Consider the following 26,425-nt stretch of genomic DNA (forward strand, 5'->3'; position numbering starts at 1 on the left):
GATACTACGACATCATGGTTAGATGCTTCGCGAATAGGATGGAGGATGATGGCTAATGATTCGTAGTCTGCCCAGAACTCAGCTGGTATTCAACAGCTGCTCAACGTACGCTGCATCGGGCGCTTTAATTCTCGTAGCAAGGAAAACTAATCTGTGATGCCAGGCTGAGCAAGATGCTTCCAAGATTGTTCAGAAAGGTGCGCTCCAACCTCATCTCCGCGCCTTGTTTATAGCTTAACTAACAACGATTCACAGCCCGAGAATGTAAGCGCCATTTCCTCACAAACTGATGAATCATCCATCTGACAGTACCGAACGATAGACCGTACCAAGCGCGTCAGGGAAGCTCGCGACGAGGCCAAGCAAGAGATAGCCGACTACAAAGCCAAGAAGGAAGAAGAATATAAGAAATTCGAGGCCGAGGTACGATACCTCCATCTAAACGGCATACCGTCTATCTGAACGAGACACCGTCCGCCCCAACGATGGAAGAATACTGATGGTCGTATAGCACAGCAAGGGCAACGAGCAAGCCGAGGCCGAGGCCAACCAGGAAGCCGAGAAGCAAATCAAGAGCATCCAGGAGGCTGGCAAGAAGGGACAAGCTCAGGTCATCAAGAACCTCCTCAGCGCCGTCTTCGACGTCAACCCCGTTCCCCCCACCAAGTCCTGAACGACGGAGCACCCACCGATGTTTATAATTATGAGCGTTTCAGCTTGACACACGAGAGGAGATGCAAATAGACGAGGAGGATTTGTGTTACAAAGACCAAATTGCGTGGTCCGCCTTGAGCGTTTTCCCTTCTAAAGGAAACGCACATTTTGAATGATTAAGTTATTTTACTGGACAAACTCGATTAGAGTGCTCAACATGTCCCTCAGATCCTGGTTCTCCTCCGTGGTGTCTAGACCGCCCAGCTGTTCCTTTAGTGTACGACCGATTACAGATATCTTTTCATCACGCTCGGCGAGGATTTGTCTGATCTTGCGTGCTGCTCCTGTGTCTTCTGCCACTAACCAAGCGAGAACTGTATCAATGGTCTGGAGTGTGAAGAGACCGGCGTCGATTCTCCGGGATAGCCATTCTAGCTCTGCTGCTTCCCGATCATCTTCTGAAGTAGTGGCTTTTTCAGCGTCGTTTTGCTGCTCTGCTAATGAGACACGAGCGACATAGTCTCGTCGGAATTTGATGAGTTTAGAAATCTTCTCGTAGTCCTTTTCCACAAACTTGGCTAGTGTTCGTATCCTCTCCGCGGAATTAGCTGGTAGAAGACGCAGCATTGAAGCGAAGATCTCAACAAGATGTTCTGCTAATCGATGATCTTGAGTCTTCATGAAGAGTGTGAAGAGACCCTTGAGACCGCCAGCCTCAACAATCTTTTGACAGACATCCGCACCAGCGTTACCACCAGCAGCGTGGTTGAGAAGACGAAGAGCCGGTGGTTTGCTCTTCTTCCCCTCCTTCAGCATAATAAGACAGAGTTCTACACCCTCTGCGTCGATGAATTTTGCCTTTCCAGCAGCTTCATCTGCTAGGCATGTGAGAGATGCGAATATGTTCTCCATGTACTCTTCTTCATCGCCGCCCTTGTCGGGATCGCGTCGTCGGTAGGGGGCGATGAGCTGGAGAAGCAAGTCGACCGCATCGAGGTTTATGAGTTTTGTGCGGTTGGCGACGGCCATTTGGGCGAGAATGGCCAAGATTTCTGCAGCGTATTGCTTGTTCTGGGAGACGGTATCTTCCTTTCGTTGGATGCGCTGGAGGAGCCATTGCAGTAGTTTCTCATCCTCTCCTACGCGCTCAGCGACTGATTGTCGGGAGCACAAGTTCTCAATGAGGCCTAGAGCATGATAGATACCGTTACGATCCGACTCATCGTCTTCGTTCAGACGGGAGAAGTTGGAAACCAGTAAACTGAGGAGATCTGCCTCCATCATGGCATCTACCAGCACGTTCCACTGCTCATCCTCCGCCGCGACATCTTCGTCTGTCAACTCGCCCATAATCTCGATCGCATCGATGGCAATATCGGTGTTCTCGTGCGCCAGCAGACCGACAACACTGGCTACGCATTCTAGCTTGACGAACTCTGGATACAGTTCAGGATGTTCAGAGAGCAGCGACAGCCCCTTGATGTCGGCATCTAGATCAGCCTCACTGCCAATGAACTTCTGTGGTTGGTCTTCGAACTTGGCGCGAAGCTCGGCATTCTTGTTGATGTGCCTCTCCAAGTTCGTCAGCGTTTTTCGCAACCATGCTGCATCGATCTTTTCAGGCGCTCGGCCAGCGTCGGCTTCCTCTACATAATCAAGGATCTCTGATTCTTGTTTTGTAATGCCACCGCCGAAGAAGCGACCTTCGTCATCGTCAGGAGGTAGTTCGGGACCGAAATCTTCGTCATCGGCGGGGGGAGGCGCTGGGCCAGCTTCCATGTCTTCGTCTTCGTCTGGCGCATCGTTGACTTGGGCATGGCGATTCGAGCCGTTGGCGTTTATCTTTGCTGATTTGTAGATTTCATCTGGAGATTGTAAGTTGAAGTTCGCGACAGGAAAGTGGTATAATTACTTGGATCTCGAATGGGATCAAGCTTGCGCTTCCCCGAAATGCCTGAGCTCTAGGATTTGTTAGACGCTATTGAACTTGGAGATTGAAGTAAACAAACCTTGAATATATCATCAACGCTCGCCATGGCAAAAATAGATGGGAATACGTGAGCGAAAGAAACAGTAGACTTCGTTTTCGGTATCTGTAGGTGACCAAATTATCCGTTCGCGATCGGCGATACCTTTCAGCGACGCGCTCAAGCTGATGATGTCTGATGTCGGTTACAATTATTACATAAGGCAACGAAACGCGCTAAAACTGAAGCACGACAGCGTCGTCCAGGGGGTCCAGGGAGATTCCGCACAGTGCTCCCGCTAAAGGCAAGGGAAGGGTCAGACACGCAGCACACTCAGGATCAGCCGATACTATGGAATACTTGGCCGAAGGGCTGGGGTAGGGAGATGCACAGGTCAACTGCCGGTCACTCTGCACAATGCGCTATCTTGTCACAGATTAGAGACAGAGAGGAACGCATCCCTAGGGTACCGATACCTCCAAACCACCAACCAAAACCCCGAGATGCAGGTACGGCTCGTCCCCTGACATGGATGGGCTGGGTTATCTGTTCCCTGAGCTGGGCTGACTGGTCGGTCTGCCTTCTGGCACGAACTTGAGTTGTTTAATGTTTGACTTTGATCTTTTTTACTTTTACAACATCCCCTTTTGTTTCGACACCGAGTGTTGCATTGCATTGCGAATACGAAGGATAGAGAGAGAAGCCATATCGAAATGAGAATGCGAATCTGCGACGATATTCAACTTGGATCTACAACTTTTACGACGAGCAACTTGTACTATTCTGTTCTGTTCTGTACCTGAACTAAGTTAATTGCGCCGGAAGCGGAGCCCATCTTTACGACGGACCAGACACCTCTCACTGAAGCACGAGTCTGTCACTGCTGCTGCCAATCGAGGTGAGGTGGAAAAGGTCCGGGCTTCCACTAACCTCCACTAACCTAAGCCTTAGCAGTCCAAGGTCCCCTAAAATCGCCTACAACTGGAGTACAAGGGAAAGGGGGGAAATTGTTGGCTTTTTGGTGAGGATCCAGTAGTATCGCTGGACTGGATCGGATTGGATTCGTCTTGGCTTGGCCTTTTTAGAAGATCGATTCATTTCAAAGAGGATGCACGACAGTCAGGTCTCGTCTTCTCCTCAATTTCTCAATCTCAATCACAATCACAATCACCACCACCACCAACGCCCGAGCGCGTCTCCCTCTGCTGCTACGGCCTCCGCAACCGCTACAGTTCCGCCGCCTTGGGCTTTACCTGCCTATGCGTCCTCCGCTTCCGTACCGACCGACTCTAGACCAGCGACCGGTAGATCACATTATTATCCTCATCGCGACCCGTCGAGATCTGCGCTTTCGCCCTCGGCCTCTCCCTCGCTAAACGCCCATCCTCATCACAAGCCCCCGGGTCCCCGTCTGCCACGAACTTCCTCACTTCTCCCTCCGCCCCATATCGAACCTTCGCCGAGAGCTGTAACTTTCCAGAGATCGGATCGCTTATCGCCCACTCCCACGCCTGGCAGCAACGGAAACGGGAACGGGAACGGAATCCCCCACAACGCCGCCGAGAGCTCATGGTTATTGAATCGTCTTTCCTCTTCGACAGTGTCCACGAATTTCAGTCGAGTTTCGGCGCTACCCCCCGGCGCCAACCATAACAGTTCGCGACTCGGTAAAAGCCCCAGTATCGATGCGACCACTTTCATTGACAACTCTCCACCGCCTTCCAAACCATCCCCTCGGAAACTCCAGAAGAATCACCGACCAAGTACATCAGTCTCCAACCCCGACACCTTTGTTTTTAGGCCCTCAGAGGAACGAAGCCAGTTACCGCAATCCCTGCCGCTAATCGTAACATTATCGCCCTTGGAGGCGCCCGCTGCGCTAAGCGATATACTCAACGTTAAATCTGAAGGGGCTGGCCCTGGCTCTGGTTCGAGTGAGCCTGGGCGATCAATAGGCGCCCGCCAGGAGGGACAGTCCCTGAAGCAATCCGACAATTCAGACTCTCCAGCGCGATCCGTTACTTCAACGCCGGGCAGTGCACGTTCAATGGCTGCATATCGACCTAATATGCAGTACGATCAAGACCAAGAGGCTTACCCGCCTCAAAGGGGGCATTCCAGGAGTCGATCTGGTAAGGGAAGCAATGATAGGGGGCGCGCCAAACCGCCATCTCAGAAGGCCATGTTACATCGTGCCTTGCAGAAGGCGAATACAGCGGTTCAGTTGGATAATGCACAGAATTTTAAGGGCGCACGAGAAGCTTATGCGGAGGCTTGCGACCTCCTGCAGCAAGTACTACAGAAAACAACTGCCGATGAGGATAAACGTAAGCTGGAAGCAATTGTAAGAACTTGCCCAATTATCGACATCTGATACTAACTTGCATAGCGACGAACTTATACAAGTCGAATTGATGAGCTAGATCAAATGGCACCCTGGCAAGAAGAAGAGACCAAGGCGTTGCCCGCCCGCCCTGAGAGTTTAGCACAGCATTCCGAGTCAGAGTCTGTATTACGATTGGATGATGATGATGATGAACCTAATGATACCGCTGTCTTTGACACCGCTACAGCTGCGAGAATAGATAGTCGCAGCCCTCAACCTCGAATTGTCAATTCACCGCCACGAGATGATAACCAAGGCTATAAGAGACGAAGTGCTCAGAACAAGCCAAAACCTATCGTTACAAGTCTTACGCCCGAGCCTGGACTTCTTCAGTCATCCTTTTCACGATCACCAGTTCGACTTCGCACTCCTGAGCATTTCCTCCCACAACGACCCGCGGACCCATACATGCCAGCTCCGCTCTCCCCCAGACGCCCACTATCTCCAGCAAAAGAAGTCAATGACATGGACGAGCCCGTGCGAACCGATTTCTCCATGAGCCATGACCAGCAGAATGACCATGCGCAAGAGCATAACGTGCCGCAAACGCATTTCCGGGAAGACAGCATGAACTCTTGGTTGGATCCCATTGACGAATCGGGAGGCTCGACTGCATCATCTGTTCATTCGCGCACTTCATCGCTTGGCTTCAGAAGGAAGCACATTCGGGGCGTTAGTGGAGAAACCGAGGCTGAATTCGATACGGCATTAGACGCAGCTATTGAGGCCGCCTATGATGATGGTTATGAGCCAATGAGTCCAATGGACCACAGACGAATGGTGTCAATGGACGCTGGCGAGGAAGCAGTAGCCAACGCTATGCGCAAGGTTGAACTTGCTCGCCAAAAAGTCAGAGAGACTGAGCAGGAGGTATATGAGATGGAGAGGGATAACCGATCTCAACAGCAATACCAGTCTTATGAGTATCAAGGCACACCTAACGACTTTTATAACGATAACTCATCCGACGAGGAGGAGAGGATTTTGGATGAGATTGCTCGAGATTACGGTCTCGAATCATATAGACATCGCCCACCACCACCTCGAGAGTCTGACTCTAGTGGCGTAACTTCACGTACCTGGCATAGCTCACAAGGGTCAAATCCCCCAACGGGAGCTACTTCACTCTCTACTGTTACAGAACTGCCACCGCCTATAACGCATCTTATACAGGGCCCAGCTGCGCCTCCACCAACACAGTCTTTACCTGAACTACCCCAACGACCTGGATCATCCGCTCAAAGTGTACGAAATAGACGACTATCAGGACAGAACCCGAAACAGCTGAAAATTGAAACCTCCAAGCTCGCTCTTCCTATGCAGAATTATGCCGACGCCAACCAGGCCAAGTCTGCTCCTCTGAGCAGTCAAAATATGGATACTCAAGCCGAAACAGATACAAAGGCTGCGAGTGCGAACCATAGACAACCCTCCCCTCCACTATTCGAAGCCAGTCCGACAGATATGACAGGATCTCGACCTACACCATCGCCTTTTGGGCAGCTGGGCTCAGAGAAGGGCGACGACGATATCACCGGCTCTCCCAATACACGAAAACTGAGGAAGAACTTTTCGTCGTCAAGTCTTCGAAGTATGAAGAGTCGCAATATGTCGTTGACACATCTGGAAGAAGGTTCGGATTTGTCTCCTGGAACCCCAGGAAGCAATCCCTTTGGATCTCTCAATGCTCCATCAGTCCCAGCTCTGCCTACACCTCTTGCCACGAGCTTCCGCGAGCGATCGGAAACAAACGCGGCTGGACTATCATTGTTCGATGATCACTTCTATTCCCCGACAAGCCCTGGCTCGCCTAATCCGCTCATCTCCGATCCTCCAGCTCCCCTTGAGCCTTGTCCTACCGATTTCATGCTTCGACCTTTCTGGCTGATGCGATGTCTTTACCAGACATTGGCTCACCCACGGGGCGGGTACATCAGCAGTAAGCTCTTTGTTTCTAGAGATGTTTGGAGGGTGAAGGGAGTGAAGCTCAAGAACATCGAAGACAAGGTGGCCAACTGCGATTTTCTCACAGCTGCTTTACTCAAGATCGCGAGAGTGGATACCTATGATGCCGATGCAGTCTTGGAAGAGATGCAATCCCTGGAGGGCATTCTTGAACAAGTCCAAACAGCATTGAGTCGCAAACTTGGCAATGAAGTCGGCGTTCATGGATCTGGAGCACTGTTCAAGGACGCATCCACCGGCGATGGAGATGCGGCTGCGGGTGTGCCGCGATCAGCGAGTGTTTCTGGGAAATCCTCCTTCTCATGGCGACGCCTGCGATCGAAGAACTCCGCAGTCGGACTCGGTGGCTCTTACATGAGCCGTGTTAACACGGAAACGTCTAAAGATATACCCAGCATTGCCAGTCTGCCAATGACACCAACACCAACAAATCGTCCTCCCAAGCGAGATCTGGCTCAGGTCCAATTCACAGGTCCGAACGCAATGTACATGAGCTCATTGGCACGCTTGTTTGATGCAGCTCAAGCTATTGGTAAGCTCACCACCCCCAGAGTATGCTTCACGTTCTAACCAGAAGTAGATCAAATAGCAAGACAAGTCGAGGATCCTGGATTGCGACACGCCGACAAGACTCAAGTTGGTCTTGAGCTATGTACTCGACATGCAGCGGAGTTCTTTGGGTTCTATGTGTGTCGATTCGTACTATCGGATCTGGGATTGTTGCTGGACAAGTATCTCAAGCGCGGTAGTGAATGGGTTCTCACATGATTGGGACGAGACGTAAGCTGAACTCTGTACGATGCAGATGGGATGGCCTTGCAGCCAAAGAGATGGATGAACTTGCAATGCAGAAGGATGAACCTTGGAACGATGGAGACGGAACGAACTTGGAGCTTTGGAATGGGAATGAAATGGGATGGAATGGAATGAATGGGTCGTTATAATGCATGGGCAAGGCGTGATGCATTCGGTTTTCTTCTTGGCCAAGTACTTAGATGTATCCCGCGTAACGGGAAAAAGGCTCGATACCCAAGCGATCTATATGTTTCACTGTTGAAGTTTAGTTTTACGAATGGGACTGGATGAATAGCATTGTGATAGGTTCCCTTGGAAGTGTGTATTGAAGGGGACAGCCATACAATTGATGATGTGTATAGTTGGTGTTTTGTGTGCACTGCACTATCGCTTGTGTTTGAGTAGGCAGTTTGTTTCATGGTTAAGGAGACTTAATATCACTTTTAAGTCCATGAATTCTCTGCTAAATATTCTCGAAGTAACAATTATGAGTGAGTATTCAATTCCATTCTCTCCCTCAAGCCCAGCATCTTAAGATGCTGTCCGGTAATATCACGGAAATGGAATGCGGGACGACGACAGGGGTACGTACCTCCACCACGCCAGAAGGATTTCGTGCATCATGGGGAAATCTTCAATCTCGAATTGCGCCTCAACCACCCGCCCACTCACCTCCTCCTCAGCCATTGAATTGGCCTGAACCATCGCCTACTTCAAACCTTGGCCAAATGCGCCCTAGAAAAGTCTAGATGAGCCTGGCTTGGAGCGCTGGCCGTGCCTGGAGTCGGCAATGCCTCTCACAAGCTCGATCACGGCCCAGCTTCACTCCTTCGCACATCCTCACACCGAGGATATACGCAAATCTCCGTCGATACGCTACGAAGCCTACGCCCGCTGAACTCGAAGCCCGAATCGCCGCCATCCCCATCGAACGATACCGCAACTTCTGTATCGTAGCGCACATCGACCATGGGAAGAGTACGCTGAGCGATCGGTTGTTGGAGTACACTGGTACCATATCTGCTAGCGATGCGAATAAGCAGATTCTGGATAAGCTCGATGTTGAGCGGGAGCGAGGTATTACCGTCAAGGCGCAGACGTGTACTATGATTCACAAGCACAATGGGCAAGATTACCTGCTTCATTTGGTTGATACACCAGGCCATGTGGACTTTAGAGCTGAAGTTACGAGGTCGTATGCTAGTTGTGGCGGAGCTTTGCTTCTCGTCGATGCGTCGCAGGGTATTCAGGCACAGACTGTGTCGAACTTCCATCTTGCGTTTGCGCAGGATCTGGCTCTTGTTCCGGTGGTCAACAAGATCGACATGCCAGCTGCAGATGTACCGCGGGTACTACAGCAGATGAAGGACAGTTTTGAACTCGATCCCAAAGACGCTATTATGCTGAGTGCGAAAACGGGAAAGGGCGTACCGGATGTTTTACCCGCTGTTATAGAGAGGATTCCTCATCCTGTTGGTGATGAGAAGAAGCCGCTGAAGATGATGTTGGTGGATTCATGGTACGATAACTTCCGTGGTGTTGTGCTGCTGGTGAGGTTATTCGATGGCACGATCAAGGCGGGCGATAATGTTGTCTCTTTGGGGACGGGGATGAAGTACACTGTTGGACAAGTTGGCATTCAATACCCGCATGCCATACCCCAAGCGACTCTCAGCGCAGGACAAGTTGGCTACGTATACTTCAACCCCGGCATGAAGAAGATCCAAGACGCCAAATTGGGGGATACATTCACATTCGTCGGCTCCGAAGAAAAAGTCGAGCCCTACCCCGGCTTCGAGGAGCCCAAGCCCATGGTCTTCGTGGCTGCGTTCCCCACTGATCAGAGCGACTATAGTCGTTTGGCAGATAGTATCGGGCAACTCGTCCTCAACGACCGAAGCGTCACGCTGCAGAAGGACCACTCTGAAGCGCTCGGTGCAGGCTGGCGTTTAGGGTTCCTGGGAAGTTTGCACTGTTCCGTGTTCCAGGATCGGTTGAGGCAGGAGCATGGAAAGAGTGTTATTCTGACGGAGCCGACTGTGCCGTCGAAGATTATCTGGCCTGATGGATCGGAGGAGATAGTGTCGAACCCGGCGCTGTTTCCGGAGACGAGTAACCCCAAGGTGAAGCAGTCACAACTATTCGAGCCGTAAGTCTGTCGAACTTGTTGCATCGAGCGTTACTGATTGCGTCTGGTAGATATGTCACTGCTACAATCACCATGCCAGAGGAATATCTTGGTCGTGTGATTGAGCTTTGCGAAGCCAACCGCGGAGAGCAGAAGAGTCTAGAGTTCTTCCACACAACGCAGGTTATTCTACAGTATGAGATTCCAACGGCTCAATTAGTCGATGATTTGTTTGGAAAGCTCAAGAGCGTAACGTATGTTTGTTTCTCAGGTCCTTCGAGGCTGTGCTGACGTGTTTGTAGCAAGGGATACGCGACGCTGGATTATGAAGATGCAGGTTGGCGAGAGAGTAACCTTGTCAAGCTGCAGCTGTTGGTGAACAGACAGCCCGTTGATGCGATCTGCAAGGTCGTTCATTCATCGCAGGTTGATAGGCTTGGAAGACAGTGGGTTACCAAGTTCAAGGAGCATGTTGATCGTCAACATTTCGGTACGTCGCCCCTCTTCCTAAGCTCACCCTTCAAACCCCGTTCCCCATGTGTTAACACTCATCTCAGAGGTCGTCATCCAAGCCACAGCAGGTAATCGCATCGTAGCGCGAGAGACCATCAAGCCCTTCCGCAAGGACGTCCTTGCTAAGTTGCATGCTGCGGATGTATCGAGAAGAAGAAAGCTACTGGAGAAACAAAAGGAGGGTAGGAAGAGGTTACGCGCTGTGGGTAATGTCATTATCGATCAGTCGGCCTTCCAGAGCTTCATGTCGAGATGAGTGTTGGATATAGTGTACCATAGTGTAATATCATGACTGGATGATAGATAAAAGATGAACAGTTCTATGACTCTAGTCCATGTATACGATCTACGTGAAGGTCCGTCTAGCCCTCAACACCAGTACTACCAAGAGGACAATCCCATCTACTCCTTCACCTCAGCATCATACCCCGGATCCTCCTCCGGCAAATCAAGCCCCAGCTCAACCGGCTCTGTAAGCGACAATCCCATCCCTCCCGCCAAGGTCCCCTCCTGCTGTTTAATCCCCTGCCCATCAAAGTCAAAAACACGGTAATCACTGTTAAAGAACCAATATCCCGCAACACCCAATCTCAAGAACCCAGCGTGCGAGACCACAAAGATGAGTTTCTCAGGTCTTTTCTTCAAATCCTCTAGTGCGCGCTGGCCTCTGGCGAGGATGGACTTCTTGGTGTACCAGTATCGCTCTGCAGATGGAGATGTCTTGTCCGGCCAGAGAGGATCGACGCTGGAGAAGTTTACTTTTGGGAAGGATGGTGAGACGGAGGAGATGGGACTTCCTGTGTCACAAGGCTTTGAGGAGTTTTCTAAAGAATGTAAGTGAAGTTGTAATGGGAGGGTGAATGGGATGGTACCTTGCCAATCTGCGTTGCCCTCAATCTTAACACCCCGCTCAACAAGCCAACCCAGTGAAAGCATAGCAGTCTGCATCGTACGCCGCATAGGACTAACAACAATAGCTACATCATCTATATTATCAACCTTGTCAGAGAATGTAGAGATCAAGTTCTCTCTCAGATGAGCGCATTGCTCCTCGCCCTTTTCCGTGAGCGGAGGATCAGGCAGTGACCATTCTTGTACACATTGTCAGTGATATAGATTAAAGAGTATGCGAAGGGAGACTTATGAGCTACATTGTGAAGAGCCTGAGCGTGGCGGATGAGCACGACAGTAGGAGCCATTGTAAGTGATGATGTTGAGGTGAAGAGCGGTGATGGGGTCCGCTTTCGGAGAGGGTTATTGGTCATGACGGGTTGAAGCTCATTTGACTTCGAACGTGCTTATACTTCAACAACAGCTCAGCATATCATAGTAAGTAGAGTATAAGTAGATAATGATTAGAGATTTATTATTATAATTACTCGTCTTCTATATCCAATTACAAATGTCTATCGCTTTATATGCATCAGATTGCCAAAAGACCTGCGACGCCGATTATCATGCCCATTAGAGATGCACCCTTTGACGTGGCTGCGTTATCAGTCGATGATGGCGCAGCGGCGTCTGATGATGCTTCACCGGCTGTAGCTCGACCTTCAGCTGAGCTTGCGTCTGTAGTAGAGCTTGAATCCGCTGTGGTAGACGCAGCAGCAGTGGTAGTGTCCTTTGTTGTTGAGTCCTTTGAAGCATCCTTTGTTGTTGAAGCAGCTTCAGTAGTTGACTCAGTCTCCGCATCCTTTGTACTTGTCTCCTTCGCCGTACTCTTCGCCTTTGTACTCGTCTTTGTCGCAGCCGTCGTCGTAGTTGCATCCTCCCCAATCCTCTCCTTCACCCACTCAGCAACATCATCAGTAAAAACATCAAAGTAATTAAGATGCGTCTCGACCTCATCACCCTGCGCACAAATCGGATCCGTCTCAACACAGTAATTCCTAAAAACATCCCCATAACTCGCCAGATTCTGCAACATGCCCGCCGGTCTAGGAAACAAGCCATTCTTTCCCGCGCCAGAGAGAACATTGAACGGCTGATCCTTGGTATGTCGTGTATCGCCAAACACCATCGCAGCAACAATCTTGCTACCAGGTAGTGTCTTGGGATTCAGGCCCTGCAGATCAGGTTCCACGCAGTTTTGGAAGAATACACCGCCTCCGCCGCCGAGGATATCACCGACGACTTGGCCGCCCTGTGAGTAGCCGCTCACGACGAGTTTAGAGTCCGGACATTTCTTGTTGTACGCTGTGATCTGCTTGATACCATTCTTCACACCCTCTGTGACGGAATCGCAGAATGGATCTTCTAGAGCATTCTGGAACTGGATATCCTCATAGTCGCAGCTCTTCAAACCACTGCAGATAGCACCGGCGAGTTTTCCCTGTCGTCCTGGGTAGGGTTCATTGTTTCCCTTGGCGAGAAAGATGTGCACGTCTTTACAGTCGTCGCGTATGCCAATGGCATTGACTGTAGTAGTAGCGAGTAGAAGAAGTGTAGTAGAGCTGTGCATTTTTGATGATGACGTTGAAAGAAAGAAAGTAAACAAAGAAACTGTAAAATGCTACAATAAAAAAAGAAGAATACACGAGACGAGACAAGGAACGACGTTGCCGGTCACAGAACCTGTTTCATCAGATGAACAAGGATCCCCTGAACGCGCCCCGGGTTTTAATCTATCTCGCCCACGGCAAGAAAAATATGGGACGATCGACTTGGGCAAATTTGCGCTGCGATAACGGCTAATCAGGCTAATCACCACACGTCAAAAAGATGGGACTCGTTCGTATACACGAGTTTAGTTGATTGTTTTATCCACTTGAGATGTCATCCAAAGCCAATTCAGCTGGAATGACCTGATTCGACCTTGCAGAAAATGTCTCTTAAGCGAGCGTTGACTGACTCAGTTAAACGAGAAGCGAGGACTAGCGGAAATCTCGTCTCTTAGAGACCAGTCCAACTTCTCACTAGACGATCCAGATATCGTTTAGCGATCAGGGTCTGCCAAGGGATGTCTCAGATCATTGCTGTCATGTCTACTCCCGAATGGAGATGGACTCACCGTGGCCTCGGGTGTCAGAAGACACAAGACACTTGGCATTGCCTAGCCAAAGAGCCTGCTGAGTTTATATGGAATTGTCGATTATTCTTGTCTTCAGGGTCAAGTGTCAAGCTCTGCCACTTACACTAATCTGGGCAGAGTATCTCGCAATCTGTGATCACGCGTTGTGGCTCGGGTAAGTGGTCACATCTCTAGCTAGCTGTACGAGTAAACCATAAGCCGACGTTGGCTTTACTGTATGAGGCGTGCCTTGAAATCCTGTATAATGAGGCCTCAACATCTCTAAGATACCATCCTGGGTCTGGTTCTTGAGCATCTCATCGCTGCCATCTCAATCGCCGAGACTCTCATCGAGTCCCCTCTTCTCTGCTTCATGAATGCCTACCCTTGCCTTCATTTTGTCACCATGCCTACAAAGCTGTTCAATTATCCTTCCAGGTTCCTCAGAATTTCTGCGAAACCGCCAGTGGTTGCTTCGTAGCTGCATCATGACTGCTCTCGACGTCAATGTGGGTTCGCGGTCTTCGTTCTTCAGCGTATGGACCTCGATATCTAATACAGACGTTCTTACTAAAAGATTTAAGGCTGCTCAGTTGGTAGAGACGGGCTACTAAGTTGACTTGCTTAGAGTCGGCATCTTCGTGGTCCCCGACTCATCGGTAGAACCTGGTCTCTTGAGGGATGCGAAGGGGGAAGTTAGCCAGCACAATGAATGAGCCATGGTATAAGGTTGCGAGGGGATTTTAAGACTTAGGTGAGCTTGGCGATGGTGATCAGTGTTGAATGAGGTAGCCTCAATGTTTCTGAGTATACGCGGTATTCTTTGACCATAGCGAGTGCATTGCGCCAATGACCTGACCAGAAAGCTTACCCCTGGTCAAAGAGGTATGTCCAGGGCTATTAAGTTACTGGCAGTCAAGCTCATAACCGAATTTAGCTTCATATCAAGCTGTACAGGCGGCACCTGGGATGTAGGCATGGTGAGTGATGCAAGGGAAGAGGCATTGGTAGTGATGGTGATATGACAGAGACTGTGGGGCCTTTTGAGATGGGTAAGAAAAACGATGCTGAGCAGGCCAATCTGAATTTGTATCTTTCGAGTGCTTAATCTACAGTTTGATCCGGTGGTACTTCATGAGGGCGATGCAGGTGCAGACCACAAGTGAGACCAAAGAAGCTGGCTTGATAGAAAGGCGGTTACCCAGACCCCAAACGAATACGGAGAGACAAATGAGCCCCTTAAATATACCCAAAATCGTGCTCGGAAAGCGGTGATGCGCCCGTCCATTGGGGGTGTCGTACTTGACATCGGCTGCGGTGCGAGGAGCCTAGTCTCTTGGGTAGCGTCTGGGCTGCTCAACCTGAAAGGATACCTAGAGAGTTTCAGCCATCGTATACGGTCGACGATATAAAGCTGATTTGACTGTGCAGTTCTGTTTCGTTGATAGATGACTCGGAGATGTTCTCCTAAAGCAACAATGAGCCACGGAGGAGCCCCCTTTAACGAGGTAGTGGGGACGTTCAGAAGCAAGAGTTTTCGACCAAACTAAAGTCACATCTAATCGGATTGGATCAAACAGAACGGAAAAAAGCAATGCTCGTTGAGAGACGGCTAACCTTGGCCTCCTGAAGAAGCAGTGAGCTCAGGAGATAGTTCCCTCATACAAAGAGGTTGAGGGGACGCTCAGACGCACGGGATCAGATCAAACCCAAGCCAGATTAGTTAGATCACATATATTAGAAGGATGCGCAAAGGTAACAGGCTCATTGACTGGCGGTGGACCTCAGTCTCCTGGAGAATCAGCGAGACGTAAGGAAGTCCCAGCCAAGGAGGCAGCGCGCTCCGTGGAGCTACAGCCATCGGAATTCTGCAACGGCTATGGCGTGGTGGTGCTGGCTTATCTTGGTTTTATGTAAATCTTTGTTAAGCGGATGAGAACAAGATGACGACAGTCGGTAATTGAGTAGTGACTGATGCTCCTGCATGTCACTCAGGGGTAACAGGTAGCCGAGTTCCATATCCTGATTCATAACGATTGTTCATTATTCAAGACTACTCTGACTAGAGGAAGTAAAGCCTAATTTCCCAAAATCTCATCCTTTCTCTTCTGAAGCAAGTAGTAATACTCCTGAATCGGGGTACTCTTCGTCGGAACCCTCTCACCCTCAAACTTGCCCTTTCCATGACCATTGAAGTGAACCTTCCAAGCTACTCATCATTAGCAGGCAAAATCACATACAAGAGGACTTCAAAACTCACTGCTCGCGTCAAAGCCGAGGTATGACCAGCTATCATTGAGATAAGCCTTCTCAGTGCCAACCTGGATAGTCTTGACAGTTCCCATTTGCCCAGGTGCAGGCCGAAGCTCCTTGAGGTCCGCGACAAGCTTAATAAGGCCTGTGACGAAGGCGAGGGCGACGTCTTTGGCGATGCATTCGTGTTGGCCGTAGCTGAAGGCCGAGACGTCTTCTTTCTTGCGCTGGGGGTTGAACTTGCCCGCGTCGGGAACTTCCTTGGGGTTACGGCCAGCTTCGCCCTGTTCATTGTTAGATGCGTTACGCTTGTGATATGAGATTGCGACTTACGAGCATGAGAACGACGGCGGTGCCAGGCTGGATAGCTTGGCCTTGGACTTCGCCTGGTGCTGTCGCAACACGTACGTTGCGCTGAGAGCTCGTCATGCGCTGGGCTTCAGCAACGTAGGCATGAAGAGTAGCATCATCGCCCTTTTGAGCAATGGCCTGGACCTCAGCCCAGATAGCCTCATTCTCGGGACGAAGGAAGAATGACAGAACTTCATAGAACTACACACCATTAGCGCACGATCTTCACTTTGTCATCAAACTTACAGCAGTGACAGGAACACCGATGCCACCAAAGGCAGTAAGCCAGAGGTTATCAGTGACCTGATCAACATTGTTACCCTGCGCAAGCAGCTCTTCCACCAGCTTAAGACCACACGATCTCAGCGAATCCTTCTTGAGGTACGATCTGGCACCGATCCTGTTAGCTACGGCAGATACCAGTCCAATACCTCGGGGACGTCCAGCATCAGCCTCCGCAACAATAGTCTTTGTCGTCTCAATCATTCTCTTCGCACCCTCTTGAGCACGACGACGACGGTTCCAAGCTTGTGCGGGATCATTGTTGTTAACGCCCCAGACACGAATGTCGAGAAGACTGCGGTACAGCTCTGCAACACCGAGTTTACCGTCAGGATTCTCGTCGGTTCGGAGATCAAAGTAGAACAGATCAGCGAGGAGTTGTGTATTAAGAGGGATAGCAACATCGCGAATGATGTCGATCTGATCAAGACCTTTCTTGAGAGTGAAGGTCTCCTTATTGATAAGCTTGGTACCCTCACGCTCAATAAACGCATGGACGGCATTGTGCATGTTGGGAATCTTGCTCATCGCCTTGGAAAAGTTGGCGCGGTGCGTGTAGTTCTGAGGCTGATCGCCCGCAAGCATGAACCAGCCAAAGTCCTTCTTGCCAGGGAAAAGAGTGTTGAGAGGCTTGAGCCAGGGAACGACATATTGCTTTGTGTTGCTGAGGATCTGCTTGATAGCGGGTCCTGAGGTGAGAACGGCGACCTTGGGGGGTGCCTTGGGGTCGTCGAGAGTGTACTGGTCAAAAGTACCGATTTCTTTGGCGATCTGCTCGTTGGCCTTCTTGGTGTACATGGGCTGCATGACTGCGATGGAGTTGAAGGGGAACCAGTTTGGTACACCGCGCTGGATGAGCTTGTAGAGCATTGAACCACCAAGAGTCTTGTAGTCCTGCTGAACTTCATTGTAACCCCAGGCAGTGAGGTTCGACACGGTGTAGTCAATAGTGTTGAACCTGTCTGAACGAACAAGCGTAACAGCATCAGACAGAACAGCTCGACCGACAGAGTAAGTCGGCATGATACCAGAGCCAGGGTTGCGTTGGGGCTTGATATCCTCGATCATAAGACCAGGATACAACTCAACCATATCAGGGTCAGTGTACAACTTCTCCAGGATATTCGCAATATCAGGGTTCGAGTTGATCTCGCTGAACGAATCATAGCGCTTAAGACCAAAGAACTCTCTGAACTCATTCAGCGAAGCACACTGCCACTTGCGGCCCTGAATGATACCCAGAACCTCAACGACCTTGAGAGCCTTGGGGACCATGCGAGCACCGAACGTACCGGCAGGGTCCTCCATAGCGTCCTTGAGAATACGAACAAGATCCTCATCCTTGAACGTACCATCAGCTTGACGCTCAAGACCATCAAAGGTACGAACGCTAGGATCCTTGGGGGTGTTTTGCTCAAATGTGAGAAGAGCCTGCCCAAGTTCCGTCCAGCTGACGTCCTGAAGATCCTCAGCCTTGCGGCCGGGGAAGAGCTTGAGGAAGAAGTTGTTGATCCATTTCTCGTCTCGCTTGGAGATGCAAGAGTGGAAGCGGTAGAGAAGATTGAACTCAACGCTGACTTGGTTGCCAACACCTCGAGGGACACCGTCGCCGTCGAATTGCTTGTCGATGGCAACACGAGGATCAAGAGTCCAGTCACTCGCGGAGTGGTGAGTGTTGGTGATGGCACGGAGATAGTCGTGCAAGCAGATGTTGATGTACAAACCACCCGTGATCAGACGAGCTACATTGAAGAGGTCATGATCTTGCTTCGCAATAGCCTTTGCCTTGTCTTCCTCAGAAGCATTAGGCGGCACTGACAACGAGAACCGTCCGTTCTCGTTGATCTTGAGCAGAATGTCAGCCACATAATTGTGGAAGCGACTATACAGTACGAGCATGACATTTACACCCGCAGGTTGACCAAGAAGACGCTTCTCATGAAAGGTATCAGGCTTGAGCTTGCCCTCCTTCATGGTACGAATCTCATGCTGATCCTTCAACGAAGAACCATACAGCGGCGCAAGATCGAGATACGACGAGGTATCAGACTTGTTCATATCTGTACGGTTCGTACGGAAGATATCGTGAATAATAATCGCAGCGTGATAAAACAGCATTGACGAAATACCCGCTGGATTCTCCTGAAACGTCGTCTCATCTCTCGCCATGAGAAGATCAAACAACAAACCAGGATCAGGCTTGACACCATGAAGTCTCTTCTCCGACTTGACAGACTTGGCATACGGTGTACCAGCCCTACCTAGATTAGGCTCAAGAATGTTGTTGAAACTTCCGTCTGGCATACGGTACTGATGAAGACCATCTGGAGCCTGGGGCACTTGCTCTCGAAGAAGAACATCAGTGCCAGGGACTTTGAACTCGATTGTATCGTAGAGTTCGCAGTTATGCTTGTGGGCTGGTTTATCAGAGTTGACGACATCATACTTGACGTCGCCGCCCATGTAGCTCAGGGGCGGATGCTGAAGATTGCCCCAGAGGGTGTCGATGAGTTTGTTTGTAAGAGCTGTGCGAGCTTTGGAGGTTGCAGGAAGGGCGGTGAGGATACCGATGAGGAGTTCAGTAGTTCTACACCTGTTAGTCGTGTTCTGGGATATGATGTAGGCGAGTGACTTACCCCTTCTTGTCATCAAGAGGTTGGCCTTTTTGGAGGAGTTCTTTGACAAGACCGAGGAGTTGAGCAGGACTAGCTTGGCTTCGAACACCAGCAAAGTCCTTCATGAGGTCCGCAACGAGTTTCTCAGGGTTATTCAGAAGACTCGACGGATCTTCCTTAGAGTCCCCGTAGGACTCACCAGCCTGAAACTTTTCGTTGAACGACATGATGAAGAAAGAAGATGTGTGCAGAGAAAAAACCAATCCAACTTTCTTCACCGGCATCTCATCCCTCCATCCTTTATACCAAATATGTCACTTGTAGCTTCTTTCACGAGCGGTAACCACATCGCGGACCCTTGAGTGTAAGTGGCGTTGGTGCAACAAGAGGTGATAACACCGTCTGTCCAATACAAGCTCTCGTATTGCCAACGCGGGATGCAAGCTGAGACCATGACGGAAGGTGATAAGCTAGAATACAGCTCTACTGGGATGAAGCTTTGAGAATGAGGGGTTGTTGAGCAGCAATGTCTCACAGGCTGTTGTTCTTTTTCCGTGTGAAACCTTGATGCGAGATCTTTCAAGTTTGGAAGAGAGGGTGTGCAGCGGCCTCAAAGATGATCTGACAATTCAATTACCAAATCTGTACTCGACATTCCATCCATGATTCATCAACTCTTTTCTTCTCTTCTGCTTGGCGATGTTCAAGTTAAGTTAAGTTAAATTAAATCAAGTTAGACTTCGATCTACAACGTGACATCTCACCTCATCTAGATTACCTTTTCCATTAAAATCTCCTAGCTTTACCGCCAATGCAGGCGGTCCGTTCCGGCCAACCAGCGCGGACCCCCTCGTCCACAATTGGCTGAGCTCAATCTGCCAAAGCTAGACATTTGCTGACGGGCGTTTATGCCGTGTAACACTATGAATGATCGCCATCGGGCCGTCCGGCAAATAACAGGTGCCGGAGTGAACTAATGTCTCAGCGGGGGATGTTGTAAAGTGAGGGGTTGTGAGACCTGCAGTTCATGTGTTGTTTGATTTGCTGGTGTTTGAAATACATGGATTGTGAGGGGGAGATGAGAAAAATTAAAGGGAATCTAGATCTGAATGCTTATGCAGTGAGTTGGGGATCGGAAGACATTGGGAGATATGGGTGAGACAAGTCGCGTATGTACTGATGGTCGAGTTGGAATCATATCATGACAGATCACCAGGCTAATATCGGGTGAATCTAAGCAATTGCTTATTTCAAGTTACACAATCCAAGCAAAGCTCAAGACATCTTCTCAGAACCAACCCCTCACATCAAGCTCTTCTGATCTTTCAGATCTCTATCTAACACCGCTTATCTGCACTCTGCAATAGTACTCCTTTTATTACATGAATCTCACCAAGACAAAAAGAAGCAAAACCTAACCAATACATAACCTCCCTCCAAAACATCAGGGTCCAGTCCAAGTACATCATGCAGCTACTACAGTCACCGACTTTCACAAGCCTGGAGCCATGCATATCTCCCCGCCTTTCAACCTCCAACCGACAACAATGGAATTGTGGCGTGTCGAGCATCAACTGCAACAGATCGCAAACAGAAATCAATTCTCAGCCGCACCGTATCACAGCATGCTCAATTCTCCTCTCTTTCCCCTCCCAAAGCCGTGCCTTAGCCAGACATTCAGCCGTCTTAGGAAAAAGCGAGGTTCTCGTGGCTGGCTGAACCCAAATGCCAAGGACGAATCAATATTCTCCGATTAGCATCCCTTCATTCATCATTCTCGTAAGGGAGGAGACAACAATGCATGTGAATATCTCACTCTCTGTACTGTATACATCTCTCCTCCCATTGCAGGTGTGCTATGCTACACGGGTCGGGAACCCAGTGGTACAAGCAAAAGAACCACGCAAGGGATTTCGTTGTCTCCGCATAAAGGAAGCATAGCTGGCCCCCAGACACTGAATTCCCGTCTCACCTTGGAAACTCCCCCATCATTCTTCTCCCAAAGATGCCTCACGCTGAGAACGAAAACACTGAATCTACTGAGCCCAAGAAGCTCATCCTGTGCTTTGACGGCACAGGAAACACGTTCAGTGGCTCCAATGCTGATACCAATGTTGTCAAGATCCTTCGAAAGTTGGATCGAAACAATAAGAACCAGTTCCACTACTACCAGAGTAAGATGCCAGTCATTAAGTTGAGAAGCGGTCGCTAACTGTGCATAGCTGGAATTGGTACATATGATATCAATGAAACGTCTGTGAACAAGGGTATCTTTGGTGAATTTGGGAGTAACATCTCAAAGACAATTGATCAAGGCTTTGGCACCACTTTTGACGCTCATGTCATTGCTGGCTACCGCTTTCTCATGCGTTACTATGAAACTGTAAGTCTCACATCCCGAAGCCCAACTTCCCCAATTGACATGGTAAAGAACGCAAAGATCTACGTCTTTGGCTTCAGCCGAGGCGCCTACACAGCCAAGTTCCTCGCCAGAATGGTCAACAAGGTCGGTCTTCTCTGCAAAGGCAACGAAGAAATGGTCCCCTTCGCCTACCGTCTTTATCAACGCTACCTCCAAGGCGAGATAAAAGACAGCGAGCATGCCCAGTGCACTTCCAAGCACAGCAGCTCAGAGACAGACGCTCCCGCAAATTGCGACACGACACAGCTTCTGGGCACAAAGCCTGAAGATGTCAGTGAAGAGACTCAGGATGCTTCCAACGAGATCGAAGCATTCAGTCAGACATTCTGTCGCAAGGAGACGAACCGTGCCGGTGAAGAGGAAAACATCAAGGTATTCTTCCTCGGAATCTGGGACTGCGTTGCCTCCGTCGCTGTTCTCGAGCGTAAAGCAAAGATGCCCGTTCCTGTAACAGGCACAGCGACACATGTTCGTCACGCGGTAGCCATTGACGAGCGTCGCGTCAAGTTCAAGCCCGCTCTTTTGGCACAGGACATCAGAGCCGCAGTGCACAGCCACGATGACGATGAAGATATCAAGGAAGTTTGGTTTCCTGGTAATCACGGCGACGTTGGCGGCGGCTGGCCCGCTCAGCCTGATGAGCAGGAAGATGAAGCTGAGAAGCCGTCTTTCTGGGGCCGTATCAAGAACGCGTGGCTGACGAGAAAAGCTGGTAAGGCGAGTCAGAATCTGAACAAAGATAGATTCCAGATGAGTGACATTCCACTCGAGTGGATGATTCGCGAGGTCAAGAAGTGTGGCGAGATGGATAAGTCACTGCAGGCGGGGGTGCATTGGTGCCATAGTCTCAAGCCATTTGAGAGGAGTATGGCAGATCCTGCCAAGCGAAGAGAAGCGACGCATGGATTCATGCACGATTGTCTCGCCTTCGGCTACGGAACAGCCTTCTTCAAAGTCCTCATGTGGAAGTTCATGGGTAAGTCATCCCGGACCGTCTCAACCCCAACTAACACGTCCCAGAATGGCTCCCTTTCTTAACGCGCTGGGAACTCGACGACACGACAGACGCCAACGTCAAGCTCCTCGGCTGGAAACCCGTGACATTCCCTCCCAACAGAGGTTCATACCGTGACATTCCCCGCGGCGCAGTCCTCCACCAATCTCTTCTCGACCGACTGCAGGAGTTCTCAAGCTACACGCCCGGAAATAACCACGGCGACAAGTCGAGTGCCTGTTTCAAAGGCCGTAACAAGGCTTTGGTGTATAATGAGAAGGAGATTGAGGGTTTGTCTGAGGATGCGAAGGCGCAGAAGTTGAGTGAAGCACACTTCAAGATCCACTCTGAGGGGAGTGACTTGGTCTGGGAGGATGATAAGAGGCATCAGACATATGACTTCAATCCTCATTTCAAGGGCGCTCTGCACCCTGCAATTGTTCAGTAGTTTAGGTTCGTACGGGATGGGAAAGTTGGCAATACGGTTGCTTGGATGTACGGTATTGAGGGTGGTTTGGTTGGAAGGTGTAACAAGAACAGGGAAGAGTCTGCTATTTCTAGGCTAATATTGTACCAATTTTGGGGGATTCCTATCTTCAATCATCTCGAGTCATTCCAAGAGAAGTGCTATGCCAGCCACGTCCTTCCGCCGAAGTTCATCTGTATGTTCTCTTTGTCACTCCAAAGTAGAAGCTATCGGGTCAAGGACCTTTCTCGCCGCCTTCGTGATGGTTAAGCAGAGTGGCAGTTCATTCGAAGACGAACAAGCAGACTGATACGTTGCCGGGCAGTCAGGCGCTGTAGGCAGCGTATGCCATCTCGTCTGTCGCTCTTCCAACCGCTCAATGAAAGCGACGAAAGACTTGTCCCGATGGTTCTCAATGCCAAAAATTTCCGATTTGACGACACTGTACATGAGACTCTTCCACTGTTCAGGTGACACTTCAATCGGCACCAACACTGTATCGTCCGCCGTGTGCGATTGACCCAAAGGATTGAGAGCGATCTTTAACTTTTCTCCCTTGTCGGTCGCTTCAATTGCCTTTGCACCAATCGTCTTTATGAACCTGACATAAGACTCAGCAATACAGACGCATAGAATGCCCAAGATGCCCGCGTTTTGTAGTACGGATGAGAACCGCATGGGGCATTTTGAGCATTCTAGAACATCTGTTGCGCGCTCGAATGTATTTCGCAGAATCGCGAGATCATCGGGGACAATGAGTTCGGTACGGACTCCGAGGCGATTGAGGAGAAGATAGAGGATCGACAGGCATGCGCACGAAGCGTTGATGTCTGTTTGTGTGAGGATGTCGCTATGAGATTGCGCGCTACGGAGGGTTAGAAAGCGGGAAGATTGAGTCGTTCGACAGATTTCTTACGGCGCGAAGCTCTCAAAGTCCGCGAGAAATGGCGGTATATCTGTATTGGGTTCATGATGGCTCAGGCGCTCCTCTGTACCAGTCGTTATTCGGGCGGTATTTGAATGCGCTGGTGATGGCCCGCGATCATCCCGACGAGCCGGACTGGCCGGTGCGCGCGCTATCACGTAGGGCCTCTTGGGTCTGCCAGCGCGTTTCTGCAGAGAGTAAACACATCCTCGATTAGAAGCGGTGCATTTTGAACACACCGGGTATTCTCCTGAGCATCGGACCTTTCGCGATCCTACGGGTTGGGTACGGATAAGCCAGCTGAAACCGGCACTCGACGTCTTGTCACTTACTACATGGCTCGCAGGAAGCTCTGGCCCGACCGGGTGTAGAAGTCTTGGAGGACGTCGCTGGCGATAGCATTTCTGTAAGGAATTATCGCTTCTCGCAATAGACTTGAGATTGTGGACTCTCGATGTAGGGAATGATGCAGTCCATGAATGCTCCGGACGGGAATTTAATGTTCCGAGTGAAACCCGCTTCCGGACCATTTGCGCCAGAGATCAATGTCGGATGGTTTTACACGGACGATTTCTAGCTATACTCTCACGATCATCATTTATTGTTCTTGAGATGCTGTAACAACGAATTCTTGGTTATAAATCACTACTTTAAAAGAATGCACTGACCTAATGATCTATGTAAATAAAACGTGTGCGTGAGCCTTGGCTCCAAAGCAAGGCTCACAAAAGTACAGAATCGCAACACCAAAACAAAACACGTCAAAACACAATTCCGCTATCCAACGAAGGTGCAAGAAGCTACAACAGAAGGGAATGTGGGCTGTCTATTGTTTCCTCTTCTTGCTCTTGCCCTTCTCCATCTGTTGGGCTTCTTCGGTGGCAGTAGACTTTCGTTTGATTGAGACACCACCGATATGCTTTTTTGGGATATGGCCAATGGGCTTCTCTTTCGTCCGCTTCGGGATGGTCTTCCATTTGAAGAGTGCCGGATCATATGAAGGATAGTAGTTCAGGCCCCAGGTACCTCCTTCATCATAGTTGAGCAGAGGGAGGAAAGGTCCCTGCATTCCTGGACGAGGACGAAGACTTTTATAGCGCTTATCGTTGCGCTTTGCAACTGAGTCACTCGGTTTGAGTGGCGGCTCAGCCCGGAGCGCGGACTCATTTGCCTCTTCGATAATATCATGGAAACAATTCAGGCCCCAAGCTGCCATACTTGCAAAGGTCCAGCTCGGTCGAATCCCGCCTTCAGGGCCAAAAACATGTGGAATTGTCCAGGCGTGGCTCAAGTCACACAGCTGGCCTTCGTAATACTGCTGAGACTTGAGGTCCCGTACAACGATGCCGCATTTATGGAGCTGGCGAAGATTGTGAAGCATACGCGGTAGATGATTGATCTGTCTCTGTTCCGCTTCTCTTGTCATATCACCTGTAGGACTTTGGTGGCTGGGGATCCAGCCTTTGACGATAGCCATGATGGGTAGGTCAATTTCATCTTCCATCATTTCCATCACTTGTATTGTAGGCCATTTGGCTTCCGGTATGGTATTTTTAATCGCGGCTTGGGCCTGATCGTCAATCTGATGTAAATAGAGGCGCAGGTAGCCATGCACTTTGCCAGCAAGATGCTCCCGACCAAGCTCCTTGAGTCGACCGTAGGCGCGACACTTGTTGTAAAAGGAAGTCGCATGAACACGTAGACTGTCGACCACATGCTGGGGTATCTTTTCACTGGCGGTCAGTCTCTCTTTCTCTTCTCTTTCGACGAAATAGTCTTCGTCAATGGGGTCCAATTCGAAGTTCGGCTCGTGCACGTAAACAGGGAAGAACTAGGTGCGCATTGGCATTGGCATGGTGATTCTGCTCACTGTACCTACAAGCTTGATGACATAGATCTTGCCATCAATCTCGGCTTTAACGACGACTGAGTGACAGCCAGAGCCGAGATATTCCAGGAACTTGAAGTCGTGCTTGGTGAGATCATCGGTGAAACACTCTAGCTTTGGGCCTTCGCAATCCGGTAGCGGTTTCAGTGTAGGCATTGTCAAAGACACAGTGGGAGCGGATGTTGAAACGAAAGCGAATGATGAATAATAGAAGAGTATTGACTTTTGTTTGTTTGGTGGTAAGGGTGTTTTGCTGTCTGGTATAGTTGTCCTGGTTTCAGGTAGAGGAGGCTTGAAGGGCTTCTTCGGGGAAGTTGAGGTTATTAACTTGGAGCCAACAATATCAAAACCCAGGGCGCTGGGCGTACTCAAGCACAATAAACTGCTGTATTTCTTTCACTCGTCCGCTCCTTATTTGAACATATTCATGCAAAGAGAATTAATCCAGAAATAGCATCCCAAAAGGGGCACAGTAAACAACAACAACTGAATGCGCAAAGCGCGGCGCGACGGGGAAGCCGACCGTGAATTTCTTTGTCAGCGCCAGGGGGACATTTGGTGGTCTTTCTAATGCCAACAGTGTATTATAGCTTTAAGCATGGGCCATCAGTCCCTGACAGCACTGCTCGTGGAGAACGGATTTCTTTGTTATACCACTGAACATGAGACGCGGCCTTGTTCAGCAGTAAGCCCGCAGCAAGACTGACCTCTCATCAAAACACAGCGCAACTTCGCTTTCCACAGGAGCTCTTCCGTGGTTTTAATGTCGCAAATTAACGAGTTTGGCTCAAAGAATCAAATTACTGCCATA

The 26,425-nt window shown here is 49.9% G+C and overlaps 10 protein-coding genes across 11 annotated transcripts; 4 read left to right on the top strand and 6 right to left on the bottom strand.

The window, feature by feature from the left end:
• Nucleotides 1-14: 14 nt before the first annotated feature.
• Nucleotides 15-673, top strand: FOXG_10640 (V-type ATPase, G subunit; the record flags this gene model as incomplete). Its single annotated transcript, XM_018390100.1, has 6 exons — nucleotides 15-17; nucleotides 67-105; nucleotides 164-197; nucleotides 256-264; nucleotides 323-423; nucleotides 512-673. 6 exons carry the CDS (start codon nucleotides 15-17, stop codon nucleotides 671-673), a joined length of 348 nt encoding a protein of 115 aa, XP_018248490.1.
• Nucleotides 417-2,858, bottom strand: FOXG_10641 (uncharacterized protein). Its single transcript, XM_018390101.1, has 3 exons — nucleotides 2,664-2,858; nucleotides 2,567-2,615; nucleotides 417-2,519 (listed from the first exon to the last, which is right to left on the bottom strand). Exons 1-3 carry the CDS (start codon nucleotides 2,688-2,690, stop codon nucleotides 841-843), a joined length of 1,755 nt encoding a protein of 584 aa, XP_018248491.1. The 5' UTR covers nucleotides 2,691-2,858; the 3' UTR covers nucleotides 417-840.
• Nucleotides 2,859-3,165: 307 nt separating this feature from the next.
• On the top strand, nucleotides 3,166-8,135 carry FOXG_10642 (uncharacterized protein). Its single transcript, XM_018390102.1, has 4 exons — nucleotides 3,166-3,519; nucleotides 3,573-4,965; nucleotides 5,011-7,504; nucleotides 7,553-8,135. Exons 2-4 carry the CDS (start codon nucleotides 3,730-3,732, stop codon nucleotides 7,738-7,740), a joined length of 3,918 nt encoding a protein of 1,305 aa, XP_018248492.1. The 5' UTR covers nucleotides 3,166-3,519; nucleotides 3,573-3,729; the 3' UTR covers nucleotides 7,741-8,135.
• A 256-nt stretch (nucleotides 8,136-8,391) lies between these two features.
• FOXG_10643 (translation factor GUF1, mitochondrial) lies at nucleotides 8,392-10,782 on the top strand (the record flags this gene model as incomplete). Of its 2 annotated transcripts, XM_018390103.1 has the most annotated exons (4): nucleotides 8,392-9,916; nucleotides 9,967-10,149; nucleotides 10,198-10,385; nucleotides 10,453-10,782. In XM_018390103.1, the coding sequence occupies exons 1-4, from the start codon at nucleotides 8,517-8,519 to the stop codon at nucleotides 10,662-10,664; spliced, it is 1,983 nt and encodes a 660-aa protein (XP_018248493.1). In that variant the 5' UTR covers nucleotides 8,392-8,516. The 2 variants fall into 2 exon arrangements, with proteins under 2 accessions (XP_018248493.1, XP_018248494.1); XM_018390104.1 differs by having other exon boundaries at nucleotides 8,400-9,916; nucleotides 10,198-10,480.
• Nucleotides 10,667-11,625, bottom strand: FOXG_20345 (uncharacterized protein). The gene is made up of 3 exons (XM_018400628.1): nucleotides 11,560-11,625; nucleotides 11,281-11,499; nucleotides 10,667-11,232 (listed from the first exon to the last, which is right to left on the bottom strand). The coding sequence occupies exons 2-3, from the start codon at nucleotides 11,366-11,368 to the stop codon at nucleotides 10,811-10,813; spliced, it is 510 nt and encodes a 169-aa protein (XP_018248495.1). The 5' UTR covers nucleotides 11,369-11,499; nucleotides 11,560-11,625; the 3' UTR covers nucleotides 10,667-10,810.
• A 123-nt stretch (nucleotides 11,626-11,748) lies between these two features.
• FOXG_10644 (uncharacterized protein) lies at nucleotides 11,749-13,019 on the bottom strand. Its single transcript, XM_018390105.1, has one exon. The coding sequence runs from the start codon at nucleotides 12,867-12,869 to the stop codon at nucleotides 11,832-11,834; it is 1,038 nt and encodes a 345-aa protein (XP_018248496.1). The 5' UTR covers nucleotides 12,870-13,019; the 3' UTR covers nucleotides 11,749-11,831.
• A 2,417-nt stretch (nucleotides 13,020-15,436) lies between these two features.
• FOXG_10645 (uncharacterized protein) lies at nucleotides 15,437-19,696 on the bottom strand. The gene is made up of 5 exons (XM_018390106.1): nucleotides 18,941-19,696; nucleotides 16,269-18,891; nucleotides 16,005-16,223; nucleotides 15,679-15,955; nucleotides 15,437-15,627 (listed from the first exon to the last, which is right to left on the bottom strand). The coding sequence occupies exons 1-5, from the start codon at nucleotides 19,201-19,203 to the stop codon at nucleotides 15,497-15,499; spliced, it is 3,513 nt and encodes a 1,170-aa protein (XP_018248497.1). The 5' UTR covers nucleotides 19,204-19,696; the 3' UTR covers nucleotides 15,437-15,496.
• A 465-nt stretch (nucleotides 19,697-20,161) lies between these two features.
• On the top strand, nucleotides 20,162-23,035 carry FOXG_10646 (uncharacterized protein). The gene is made up of 4 exons (XM_018390107.1): nucleotides 20,162-21,093; nucleotides 21,142-21,302; nucleotides 21,351-22,317; nucleotides 22,362-23,035. Exons 1-4 carry the CDS (start codon nucleotides 20,925-20,927, stop codon nucleotides 22,781-22,783), a joined length of 1,719 nt encoding a protein of 572 aa, XP_018248498.1. The 5' UTR covers nucleotides 20,162-20,924; the 3' UTR covers nucleotides 22,784-23,035.
• On the bottom strand, nucleotides 22,789-24,170 carry FOXG_10647 (uncharacterized protein). The gene is made up of 3 exons (XM_018390108.1): nucleotides 24,059-24,170; nucleotides 23,718-24,000; nucleotides 22,789-23,666 (listed from the first exon to the last, which is right to left on the bottom strand). The coding sequence occupies exons 1-3, from the start codon at nucleotides 24,126-24,128 to the stop codon at nucleotides 23,012-23,014; spliced, it is 1,008 nt and encodes a 335-aa protein (XP_018248499.1). The 5' UTR covers nucleotides 24,129-24,170; the 3' UTR covers nucleotides 22,789-23,011.
• Nucleotides 24,171-24,552: 382 nt separating this feature from the next.
• On the bottom strand, nucleotides 24,553-25,770 carry FOXG_10648 (uncharacterized protein; the record flags this gene model as incomplete). The annotated part of the gene is made up of 2 exons (XM_018390109.1): nucleotides 24,553-25,557; nucleotides 25,606-25,770. 2 exons carry the CDS (start codon nucleotides 25,768-25,770, stop codon nucleotides 24,553-24,555), a joined length of 1,170 nt encoding a protein of 389 aa, XP_018248500.1.
• Nucleotides 25,771-26,425: the final 655 nt, after the last annotated feature.

Source organism: Fusarium oxysporum, chromosome 7 (assembly GCF_000149955.1).
Source record: "Fusarium oxysporum f. sp. lycopersici 4287 chromosome 7, whole genome shotgun sequence".
In the NCBI taxonomy this organism is placed as follows: Eukaryota; Fungi; Ascomycota; class Sordariomycetes; order Hypocreales; family Nectriaceae; genus Fusarium; species Fusarium oxysporum.

What these genes read in the sequence shown, in the direction of transcription:
- FOXG_10647 (XM_018390108.1), bottom strand. Translation starts at nt 24,128, where the DNA reads ATGCTATCGCCAGCGACGTCCTCCAAGACTTCTACACCCGGTCGGGCC. An exon ending in AGCTTCCTGCGAGCCATGTA is followed by an intron (nt 24,001 to 24,058) that starts GTAAGTGACAAG and finishes CCCAACCCGTAG; the next exon opens with GATCGCGAAAGGTCCGATGC. An exon ending in GACTTTGAGAGCTTCGCGCC is followed by an intron (nt 23,667 to 23,717) that starts GTAAGAAATCTG and finishes AACCCTCCGTAG; the next exon opens with CGCGCAATCTCATAGCGACA.
- FOXG_10646 (XM_018390107.1), top strand. Translation starts at nt 20,925, where the DNA reads ATGCCTCACGCTGAGAACGAAAACACTGAATCTACTGAGCCCAAGAAG. An exon ending in CCAGTTCCACTACTACCAGA is followed by an intron (nt 21,094 to 21,141) that starts GTAAGATGCCAG and finishes AACTGTGCATAG; the next exon opens with CTGGAATTGGTACATATGAT. An exon ending in TCATGCGTTACTATGAAACT is followed by an intron (nt 21,303 to 21,350) that starts GTAAGTCTCACA and finishes GACATGGTAAAG; the next exon opens with AACGCAAAGATCTACGTCTT.
- FOXG_10642 (XM_018390102.1), top strand. Translation starts at nt 3,730, where the DNA reads ATGCACGACAGTCAGGTCTCGTCTTCTCCTCAATTTCTCAATCTCAAT. An exon ending in AACGTAAGCTGGAAGCAATT is followed by an intron (nt 4,966 to 5,010) that starts GTAAGAACTTGC and finishes TAACTTGCATAG; the next exon opens with CGACGAACTTATACAAGTCG. An exon ending in TGATGCAGCTCAAGCTATTG is followed by an intron (nt 7,505 to 7,552) that starts GTAAGCTCACCA and finishes AACCAGAAGTAG; the next exon opens with ATCAAATAGCAAGACAAGTC.
- FOXG_10644 (XM_018390105.1), bottom strand. Translation starts at nt 12,869, where the DNA reads ATGCACAGCTCTACTACACTTCTTCTACTCGCTACTACTACAGTCAAT.
- FOXG_10645 (XM_018390106.1), bottom strand. Translation starts at nt 19,203, where the DNA reads ATGCCGGTGAAGAAAGTTGGATTGGTTTTTTCTCTGCACACATCTTCT. An exon ending in CCTCTTGATGACAAGAAGGG is followed by an intron (nt 18,892 to 18,940) that starts GTAAGTCACTCG and finishes TAACAGGTGTAG; the next exon opens with AACTACTGAACTCCTCATCG. An exon ending in CCTCGGCTTTGACGCGAGCA is followed by an intron (nt 15,628 to 15,678) that starts GTGAGTTTTGAA and finishes AATGATGAGTAG; the next exon opens with CTTGGAAGGTTCACTTCAAT.
- FOXG_10641 (XM_018390101.1), bottom strand. Translation starts at nt 2,690, where the DNA reads ATGGCGAGCGTTGATGATATATTCAAG. An exon ending in GCGTTGATGATATATTCAAG is followed by an intron (nt 2,616 to 2,663) that starts GTTTGTTTACTT and finishes AACAAATCCTAG; the next exon opens with AGCTCAGGCATTTCGGGGAA. An exon ending in TGATCCCATTCGAGATCCAA is followed by an intron (nt 2,520 to 2,566) that starts GTAATTATACCA and finishes TACAATCTCCAG; the next exon opens with ATGAAATCTACAAATCAGCA.
- FOXG_20345 (XM_018400628.1), bottom strand. Translation starts at nt 11,368, where the DNA reads ATGCGGCGTACGATGCAGACTGCTATGCTTTCACTGGGTTGGCTTGTT. An exon ending in GGGCAACGCAGATTGGCAAG is followed by an intron (nt 11,233 to 11,280) that starts GTACCATCCCAT and finishes TACATTCTTTAG; the next exon opens with AAAACTCCTCAAAGCCTTGT.